General features: G+C 48.0%; 1 protein-coding gene across 1 annotated transcript in view; it reads right to left on the bottom strand.

Annotated features, from left to right (window-relative positions):
- The window catches only part of UTP25 (UTP25 small subunit processor component), a 28,187-nt gene extending 22,051 nt beyond the window's left edge, over positions 1 to 6,136 (bottom strand). The window contains exons 1-2 of the mRNA XM_024208564.3: positions 6,010 to 6,136; positions 2,112 to 2,151 (exon numbers count right to left, since the gene is read on the bottom strand). Of these exons, the coding sequence (XP_024064332.2) occupies positions 2,112 to 2,151; positions 6,010 to 6,113 (144 nt within the window). The 5' untranslated portion in view covers positions 6,114 to 6,136. The remainder of the gene's footprint in view (positions 1 to 2,111; positions 2,152 to 6,009) is intronic.
- Between the last annotated feature and the right edge of the window lie 4,845 nt (positions 6,137 to 10,981).

Genomic DNA, 10,981 nt, shown 5'->3' on the forward strand with positions numbered 1-10,981 from the left:
AAATAGTGTTCCAGAACATACATATTATTCCTTCAGCATGTTAATTAGCATGCATCCTAACAGTATAGCAATTATTAGTGTGTATACATACACAAAGCAGCAGTATTTTCATGTAATGCATGTGGCCAGCCCAAGATCTCCCATTTTAAGTTTTGCATTCCATGATTCTACTCTTCAACAGACCTATATACACCTCTACCTCGATATAACGCTGTCTTCAGGAGCCAAAAAATCTTACCGCGTTATAGGTGAAACCGTGTTATATCGAACTTGCTTTGATCCACCGGAGTGCGCAGCCCCGCCCCCCCAGAGCACTGCTTTACTGCGTCATATCCGAATTCGTGTTATATCGGATCGCGTTATATCAAAGTAGAGGTGTAGTTTCATTGCATCTCCTTAAGGCCCGCAATTAAATTAGGCCTCCCAGTTGAGATTCTGAAAGCGGATTTAGCCACATAACTCCCCTTAATTTCAATAGAAGTTGTGTGGCTAAATCTGCTGGGTAGTTTTGAAAATCTCCATCTCCAAGAATAGCTTCTTGAGATCAGTTGGGGTTGAAAGAACTTCAAAGTGAAGTTAAAAGTTTTGGCATCAGAAACTTCAAGACAAAAATTGCTATGAGTAAGAGACATCTACAACATAGCTTATGAGTGCAATATTGTTTTCAGCTTTATAGGGATCGGCTTCATATTAATGAAACTTTGTTAGGAAATATGTTTATAAGTAGTAACGCACTGAGCAGCTCTATAAGGAAAGTCTGTTTACACAGTACAAGATAACAGTTCTGACCACGTCAGAGCACTAAGCTTCTTTGGGAACAGATGAGTCTGGCCACTTGGACACAGAACTTTGACCTCTGGACTTTTAAATATGAAATATAGTTCATCTAATTCTGTACTGATTTAACTCAATGGGCTTGTCCAGAGTATACAGTAACACAGATTTTGACCCTGTCAGTCTAAGCCATGGTCAGAGGGAGGTCAAAATGTTTGTAGTCTCCACAAGCAATGAGTTCCATTAAACTGGTGCAGGACACTCAAAAGAGCAAGCCATATAGGAAGAGATTTAGTGGAGATCTGCATCAGTTTAGGTCGCTTGGTAATCAGTAAAAAGTCACTGCTCAGATCCTTCGCCCATTGAAGAAACATCTGACTTTCAACGAGGCAAACTTGGTCTCCGAAAGATTAAGTCAGCAAAAAGTCCCTTATAATGAGTACAGAACCTGGTGGATAGGCCAACCCTGAATCTCTAAGCAACAGTCAGAATCCTAGCTGCTGTCTGCTCTACCAGCCCAGCATGATCCTGCGTAACAATGTTTAGCTATGACTGCATGTAAATTTCACACTGCAGCCAGCGCTACAAACACAATATTACTATGCAGGAACACTGGCAAGCTTCGTGCTGAGAGTAAATTTTCCTTTTCAGCTCCTGGCACCTTGAAGTGAGAGGCAGCAGACATACTGTAAACAACAATATGAACCATCGCTGAAGAAACAAACAACTAGCAAAAGAACCCAATCTCCACCCTAAAGTTTTGAAGCCTCCTCATCCACCTGAAAGGGAATGATGGAGGGGATTCCCTTTTCCAGACCAAAACAAAATTAAAGCACGACAGATCTGGAGAAGTGGAACAAGCTTTAATGAAATTCCTTCACTCACTGAAAAGATACCGTTTAACTGGAGAATGAAAATCAAATTGCCTACCCCATAATGGGCATTAATAAGATAAAGAGTTACAAGGGACACTCTCAGATTTAATATTATACTTATTATTAACACTCCATTTTAAAAGTTTAATTTACTTTTCACCATTATTGCTAGGTGAAATGCAAAAATTCTACACTTAGATTGGATGACAAAAAGAGACATCAGTTTCTATTCAATTTCACTTCCTGGCTCTCCTTTCAGAGAAATGTTTAAAACCAAACAAAACTATTTTCAATGGATTTTTTTTAAACTTCATTGAAAGTATTCTGTAAGCAGGTTTTTACTTAAATTAAAATCTAGATTTGGCATCTAAATTAGCTCTATACCGTTTAATGCTTCATATTAGTTTCATGACTATCCATAGCAATACAAAGAGGGCTATAAAAATAGTAATAATGTATTACCAGCTCACAAATTTCAGTTGTTTCTTCTCTTCCAGAAACCCTGAAAAGACATTGTTGACATTTATTTTTCTTAATTATCTGACAGTTTCTCCACATAAACATAACAAAATGGTAGGGTGGGGGAAAGGAAACAATAAATATGAACCAAAAATAAGTCCTAATGTAATTAAAAGCCAACTTAAAGGAAAAGCTAAATGTTACAGCATGGGCTGGGCCTTTAAGGGGAGCTGGGCTCAGCCTCACCTGTGCCTAGTACTCCATCTCCCAGGTGATGAGTTCGGGTCAGGTGCCAAACATCACATAATGGTAACCAGGGCTTCAGAGCTGTGCTCCGGCTCCACTGCTCCGCTCCAAAGCCCTGATGGTAACCCCCGGGGTAGGGCTTCCTAGAAGAGTGAGCCTGCCACCCTCATAAGGAGGGCAACTAGGAGCTAGGGAAGACCTAAGAGTAGTCCTGAGTGAGTGTCTCAGAGCTCTGGGGAGCTGAGGATTGGTGCCCTGATACAAGGGTAGAAGAGAGAAAGACGCACATTTATGCTTCAAGGGAGCAGAGAAGCTCCTACAGGGTACCCTGTTTTCCATACCAGCCAGCCAGACAGAAAGATCTGGCTAGAGCTATCTACAAGGGGGAGAAGTAAAATCTTTGAGGGAGTTAAGAGCCCAAGAGAGTTGAAGTGGACTGCCGAGCCTTGAAAATGCATGTGGGTGATTTTGGCTTTGAGTTAAACTATTATTTGATGTTTATGAACCAGACCCCAGAAGGGGAAAGTAATTCTAAGCACCTGTTTGTGGTGGTGTGACTGGGGAAGGAGAGGAACTGAGGCAGTTGCAGAGTCTGACAGTGGATGAGTTAAGACCCTGTTATATTAAGTCTCTCATAAAAGCCGTAATAACCAAGCATTCTGCTCTGTTGCTTCTGACAGGCAGATTCCCTAACAAACATTAACAATATGCCACCAAAAAGAACAGGAGTACTTGTGGCATCTTAGAGACTAACAAATTTATTTGAGCATAAGCATATGCCACCAATTTACTACAAGATTATTCAGCTAACAAGTTTATACAACAAAGTTAACTGGGGCAAACTAGCATTTACAGTAGTAAGATAGGAGCAATGAAGTAGTAGGGAACCACTTTTACTCTAGAAAAAACTAATGTACAGCACAAAGCCAAATGTTGTATAACATACTGGCTACCAATTCAATTCCACACCAGCGAAGGATATCTTTATATTTAATCATGAGATGAATCAGTTGGGTTACCTGAGAGTAACTCCTTGCTACAGTAACTCCTTGCTTAACATTGTAGTTATGTTCCTGAAAAATGCTACTTTAAGTGAAACGATGTTAAGCGAATCCAATTTCCCCATAAGAATTAATGTAAATGGGGGGGGCTAGGTTCCAGAGAAATTTTTTTCACCAGACAAAAGACTATTATATATATACACAGTATAAGTTTTAAACAAACAATTTAATACTGTACACAGCAATGATGATTATGAAGCTTGGTTGAGGTGGTGAAGTCAGAGGGTGGGATATTTCCCAGAGAACACCTTGCTGCCAAATGATAAATGAGCACTCGGCTGAGCCCTCACAGGTTAACACGTTGTTAATGTAACCTCACACTCTACAAGGCAGCAAGAATGGAGGGAGGGGAGACAGCATGGCAGAGAGAGACAGAGACACACCCTGTGTGTGTGTGTGAGAGAGAGAGAGAGATGTACATTGCCCCTTTAAGTACACTGACCCCACTCTAAGTACACTGCCTTTTTAAGCAGATCAGCAAGTTGAGACAGCAGCTGCTGCCAGCAAGCTCCATCTGTCCTGAGCCCTGTCGTTGTGTCCCCTGCTCTGTGGAGAGGGGGTATAGGAGCGGAGGGCAGGAGCAGGGGGGAGAGGGACACCCTGACATTAGCACCCCTCTTCCCCCCCCTTTGCACAGAAAGCAGAAGGCTCCTGGGAGCAGTTCCAAGGCAGAGGGCAGGAGCAGCACAGGGCAGTGGGGGGCGGGACAGCTGAACTGCCTGGCAATTGATAGCCTGGTGGGCTACTGCCACACTGGGAACTTAGGGGAGCTGACAGGGGGGCTGCCAGTCCACCCTGGTTCCAAGTCCCCACCAGCTAACTCCAACGGGCTGCTCTTCCTGCAAGCAGTGGACAAAGTGGGCAGCTGTCAAACAACGTCATAAGAGAGCATTGTACAACTTTAAACGAGCACATTCTCTAATTGATCAGCAACGTAACAACGTTAACCGGGATGATGTTAAGTAAGGAGTTACTGTACATAAACTGGACTAAACATTCAAACTATACCTGTCCCTACATGTAGAGAGTCATAGGAACATATCTATTATGGGCTCCCAGTCAGACCTGCATGGTCGCACACATTTGAAGGGACAGTCTCTAACTTGAATAAGGGTGGTTCTAGGGGGACAACAGTCCTCAGTACATCCCCCAAGTGCATAGCTGGCCACACAACCTGCTGTCCCCACAAGTTTCTAAGACCCCGATCTCCATGTGACACTTCATAATATTCACACTGAACAGCTAAGGCCCACTTTGAATTTTCCACACGTTATGATGATGTGGCAGGTGGTGGAAGCAAGATGCTGCCAGGGTGAATGGGGTCCCCCCACCAGGAGAAAATTAAATTAAACCCACCAAGCCTCTTACTGTGCACAGGACACTCAAAAATTAGGTTTAGTACTACCTGGGGGAGGGGGGTAGCTTTAATAATACTGCATCTAGATAGATAGGCACTTGTCAGGTGAAGTTCTAAACCAGGGGTTCTCAACCTTTTTCTTTCTGAGCCCCCCTTCTCCCCCACGTGCTATAACAACTCCAGACTCAGCTGTGCCACAACAACAGTTTCTCTGCATATAAAAACCAGGGCCCGTGTTAGGGGGTAGCAAGGAGGGCAATTGCCCGGGACCCCTCACACCATATGGGGCACTGTGAAGCTAAGTCACTCAGGCCCTGGGTGGTGGGGCTCAGGGCTGCAGTCCCCTGTGGTGGGACTTCGGCTTTCCTGGCCCCTAGCAAGTCTAAGGCCAGCCACGCTTAGCGGACCCCTGAAACCTGCTCACAGCCCCCCGGGGGGGGCCCGTTTGAGAACCACTGATCTAAACCCACTTAGGAAAGGTGGGCGAGCAATGGGGAAGCTGAGGTTCAGACCAGTGAAGTGTCTTGTCCAAAGTCACACAGAGCCGGGAACACAAGAGGAGTCTCCCAACTCCTAGACATCCGCTTTTTCCAATCGCCCCGGCCGCCTTCCTAAGGCGAGGTCGGACTCGCTCCCCGGCTGGAGAGTTTCGCTGCGTCTTTTTCAGAGAGAGACTCACCATCTTTTTAAGCCGGCCCCGTTCAGCCCCAGCATCGCCCCGCCCAACCCCACCACCCTCGACAACATGCCGACCGGCAGCCTCCGGCACCGCCGTGTACCCGGGGAGCCCAGGGCCCGGCTGCCAACTCCCCGCCCGCCTCCCAGCCTCCCGGGGGCAGGCGGGGCTGGGCGCCCCGGCCGGGAGCAGCCGGTGCAGGGTAAGCTCGGGGCGATCGCTGCTGCTGACACCTTGTTACTTCCCGCTTCGCAGCGCCCCGGCCCGACCCATCTCGGCGGAGGGAGCCGCTCGCCTCCTCCAGCCTCCGCCCATTCCTGCCTCGGCTCTTTCCGGGCAAATCATATGCTGACAGCGATGGGCTGCCCCCGCGCCGGGGCCGGGGGGAGAACCAGGCTAAAGGTCCCTGGGGCTCTTCCCAGAGCGGGTGCAAAGCCGGCGGGAGAAGGGGCCGTTTCCCAGCTGCACGGGCGGCTGTGGGGAGTCCCGCGGCCAGGAGCCCAGCGCAGGCCGGGCTGCCAAGGGGCAGCGGGGACAGGAGATCACCCCGCGCCCGCTCACTTGTCGTAGAACGGGTGCTGCTCCCCAAACTCCTTGAGATGCTTTTTCTGCTTCTTGCTCAAGCTGCCGACCAGCGGCTGCCTGGCGGGCTTCCTTTTCCCCATGGCGACGTTGTTCTTCCCGCACCCACGTGGGTCCGCTCCCTGGCGCTTTACGGTCAGCCGTAAACCCTCACTGTCTCGCAAATCGCTCCCCTCTGCGGTACCAAAGTGGGTGGGGATTGATTGACTCGGGGCCTCCTGCAAGGTTCGGCTGTTATTCTGCTACAGCACGTGGAAAGCTGGAGGGCAGCAGTTCCCTCTCCTTTCTATGATTGTGTACCTGTCTGTCTATGGTATTTACATCCTGGCCCCATTGTCATGGTATCTAAGTATAAGCCAGGGGTAGGCAACCTATGGCACACGTGCCAAAGGCGGCACACGAGCTGATTTTCAGTGGCACTCACGCTGCCCGGGTCCTGGCCACAGGTCTGGGGGGCTCTGCATTTTAATTTAATTTTAAATGAAGCTTCTTAAGCATTTTAAAAACCTTATTTACTTTACATACAACAATAGTTTAGTTATATATTATAGACTTATAGAAAGAGACCTTCTAAAAAGGATAAAATGTATGACTGGCACGCGAAACCTTAAATTAGAGTGAATAAATGAAGACTCGGCACATCTCTTCTGAAAGGTTGCCAACCCCTGGTATAAGCCATGATGCATGCACCGTGATGTTCAATCCGTTCTACACTCTCTTCATCAGACTCAGTAATTCTCCTGCAGCTAACACATAGTCAATGCAGTTGCTTTATAAATTAATAGCAGCTGGTGTGCTGTCTTCGTCCAGTCTGGATTCAGCTCTGTAAATACGTTGTTGTATGCCTGTACGTTTATTTCGTTTACTGTGCATCAGACTGAGGCCTTGATCATGCAATGAGTTCCACACAGGCGGACCCCTGAATCTGCTCAGAGCCTTATTGACTTCAGTAAACGCCCAGCAGGAGCTCATTGCAGGCAGCCCCAAGAGCCAGGTTCAGTTCTTGCTATCTGACTTTGGACAAATCACTTCTTCTATCTGTGACTGTAACCCTAGCTCAGGGGTGGGCAAACTTTTTGGCCTGAGGGCCACATCTGGGTAGGGAAATTGCATGCAGGGCCATGAATGTAGGGCTGGGGCAGAGGGTTGGAGTGCGGGAGGGAGTGTGGGGTGTGGAAGGGGGTGTAGTGTGCAGGAAGGGGCTCAGGGCAGGGGGTTGGGGTGCAGGAGAGGTGCAGGGTGTACAAGGGGGCTCAGGACAGGAGGTTGGGGTGCAGGGGGGCTCAGGGCAGGGGGCTGGGGGCTCAGGATAGGGAGTTGGGGTGCAGGAGGGGAACGGGGTGTACAAGGGGGCTCAGGACAGGGGGTTGGGGTGCAGCAGGGGGCTCAGGGGGTTGAGGTGCAGGAGGGGTGCAGCAGGAGGCTCAGGGCAGGGGGTTGGGGTGCAGGAGGGGTGCGGCAGGGGGCTCAGAGCAGGGGGTTGGGGGGCAGCAGAGGTTCGGGGGGCAGGCTCCGGCCCAGCGACGCTTACCTTGAGTGGCTTCGGGGTAGCAGCAGCATGCGGTGGGGCTAAGGCAGGCTCCCTGACTGCCCTGGCCCCATGCCGCTCCCAGAAGCGGCCGGCACCATGTCCCTGCGGCCCCTGGGGAAGGGTGGGGCAGAGGGCTCCACGTGGTGCCCTCCCCTGCGGGTACCTCCCCCGAAGCTCCCATTGGCCGCGGTTGCGGTTCCCCATTCCTGCAGGCGAGGGCAGAGCGCTGAGCCCTCTGCCCCCTCCCACCTCCAGGGGCCGCAGGGACGTGGTGCTGGCCGCTTCCGGGAGCTGTGCGGGGCCAGGACAGGCAGGGAGCCTGCCTTAACTCCATGGCGCCACGGGGGTGGCAATCCCGTGGGCCAGATCCAAAGCCCTGACGGGCCGGATCCAGCCCGTGGACCATAGTTTGCCCACCCCTGCCCTAGCTATAAAATGGTGACAATAAAACCACTATTATAAAACATTTTGAGAGCTGGAAAAGGAAGTTATTAAAGAGCCAGATATTATTGCTATATATTTTATACAAATTTAAATGAAAAATACAACAGTGGGCATATTTCTAAAAACACTAGTGGGTGTAGTGTTTGTGGTTAGATGTTTGGCTACGTGTGAGTATTCTCCCTGTGTGCTACCCCAGCTCTGCGCAGACAGCTGGCACAGCAGACCTCGAGCGAACCGCCCAATGACCACAAGATTCGTTAAGGTACAAAGGCTCCAGGACAAGTTTATTGTCGATAAAGCACAGTAATAGCACCTGGCAGACTCTACGGGGATACTAAAATTTGTGTGCCCGTGACAATGGACACAGCTCAATGAATGGTGGGACTTTCCATTCCCCCCTCGTCTGGACAAAGATACTCCCTCTGAGATACGTTTTTATACCCTGATACAAACAAGTTAATACTGCCTCTGACATAATTAGTTACTGCCCCCTGACGTGGCTAGTTATTACCCATCACCTTCTACATGTTGGTTTGATCAAAACATCTCTATTACGTACTGTCATCCTGACCTTATCTTTTAGGAGAGTCAGTGTGTTCCTATTATCCTCGGGGAATATCCTTGATATTGGGATGTTCTGGTACCATTTGATATTCAGGATCTGTTTGCGTGAGTACTCTATGCTTAGCACTTCTTAGGCATATGTATTTCTGCAATATCAGCCCTGTCCTTGCCAGATTCTGTGAGCAGGTCCTGCCTTATACCAGGCCTCTGATACATGTCTCAGCTCTCTTCCTAGTACAATAACTCCTCTCTTAACATTATAGTTATGTTCCTGAAAAATGCTACTTTAAGCGAAATGATGTAACGCGAATCCAGTTTCCCCATAAGAATTAATGTAAATGGGGGGGTTAGGTTCCAGGGAAATTTTTTTCATCGGAAAAAAGACACACACACACACACACACACACACACACAGAGTATAAGTTTTAAACAAACAATTTAATACTGTACACCGCAATGATGATTGTGAAGCTTGGTTGAGGTGGTGGAGTCAGAGGGTGGAAGAGGGTGGGATATTTCCCAGGGAATGCCTTACTGCTAAATGATGAACTAGCACTCGGCTAAGCCCTCAAGGGTTAACACATTGTTGTTAATGTAGCCTCACACTCTACAAGGCAGCACGAATGGAGGGAGGAGACACAATAGATGCATGGCAGTGGCTGCAAACTTTCCCTGCAAAAACTGAACATGATGATGAACCCACGCTATCCCACTGGAGCGCACCACTCCCTCCACTTTCCAAAGTGCCAGGAGGTGCATGTGTATGTGAGACAGACACACACACCGTGTGTGTGTGTGTCAGCAAGAGAGAGAGAGAGAAAGAGACATTGTGTGTGTGTGTGTGTGTGTGTGTGTGTGTGTGTGAAAGAGAGAGAGAGAGAGAGAGCGACACGTGTGTGTGTGAGAGACAGAGACACACACCGTGTGTGTGTGAGAGAGAGAGAGACTCACACAACCTCACACCGTGTATGTGTGAGCAGGGCCAATCAGAGGGGGGGGCCAGGAGTGCCATTTGGCCTGGGCCTCAAGCTCAAAAGGGGCCTCAAATTTAGACACTTGTTACTTTTTTGGCATTTGGTAAGTTTCACAACTTGTTTTTATGCGCATCCCTATTGGACCAAAATGTGACACACTCTCTCAGTGTAGGGGGCAAATTTAAGCAAATAAGAGATGTGATTTGGTAAAAGACATAAGTTTTTTCTTAACTGATATAGATTTTGTCATATTAAAGAGTTAAAAATGTTCATAAATATTAATAAAATAAAAACATATTGGTTCTGATGGCACAAGATTAGACCATGATGAACATGTCCTCTCAGATCAGCTGGGGAGCTAATATCTGGCTGATTCTCCAACTTACAGCATGTTTTAGTGACAACCATACAACACAATTCTCATAATTTCATATGCATTAATGATATACATATATGGACAGAAAAATAACTTTCAGCAGATCATAACCTTTCACCTGATACCTCACTTGGCCTGCTTTATATGCAAGATCACAACTATATATATAAATGAGGAATATGGGGGTTACAGGGTTACAAGTTATGCCCTGTGAAGAACTGGGACTGTTCTGAATGTGGTCTTTGAATGCTGAGTGGGGAGTTTGGCTGGGACGGTCTGCATTGAGGGATGGGAGATTGGCCTTGAGGGAAGATACCTGAGCATATAACGTGAGAACCCAAGAAGGAGGTTGGAGGCGAGGTGACACCTCTGCCCAGGAAACTGGACAAAGCTGGGGGAGGAGCTGGGGGGAGGCTGGGTGAGAGACCCTGGAGGGAGTTGGAGTTTCAGGAGCTGGCTGGTAATGGAGGGGTGCCCAGATGAGGCTCTGACCCCCCAACGGGGCTGTGGTGCCCCTGGGACCCCAAGATGGACCTAACTGAGGGGGTCCTGTTGTCTGTGCCTGCAAGACCTGTCTTGGACTGTGTTCCTGTCGTCTAAATAAACCTTCTGCTTTACTGGCTGGCTGAGAGTAATGGTGAATCGCAGGAAGCCGGGGGTGCAGGGTCTTGTGTCCCCGCACACTCCGTGACACTCCCCCAAGGTATAGAATGACACACTTACATCTATATGCATTTATGCAAAGTGGGAGTAAAACATGACATTACAGTGGAACATTATGATGCTAGCATTTTACACTCACTGTGTGCTCATTTTACACAGGTGTAAATGACTACACATAACAGGTAGTGAAAACTCAAGAAAGTATAGTAGAAATAATCCTCTTGCTTATCTATTTTATAAAAGGTATTTGAGGGTTGTTTAAAAACTGTACTGCATGGCAGTGAAGATCACTGATAGCAAGTACATTCCAGAAGATTAGCAAGTTCTGGCAAATTGTAGGGTGGTGTTTTACACCCAAGCAAAAAAACAAAAACAAAAACTACTGGCAATGTTAACTTT

Source organism: Terrapene carolina, unplaced genomic scaffold (assembly GCF_002925995.2).
Source record: "Terrapene carolina triunguis isolate 2854851 unplaced genomic scaffold, T_m_triunguis-2.0 Scaffold120, whole genome shotgun sequence".
In the NCBI taxonomy this organism is placed as follows: Eukaryota; Metazoa; Chordata; order Testudines; family Emydidae; genus Terrapene; species Terrapene triunguis.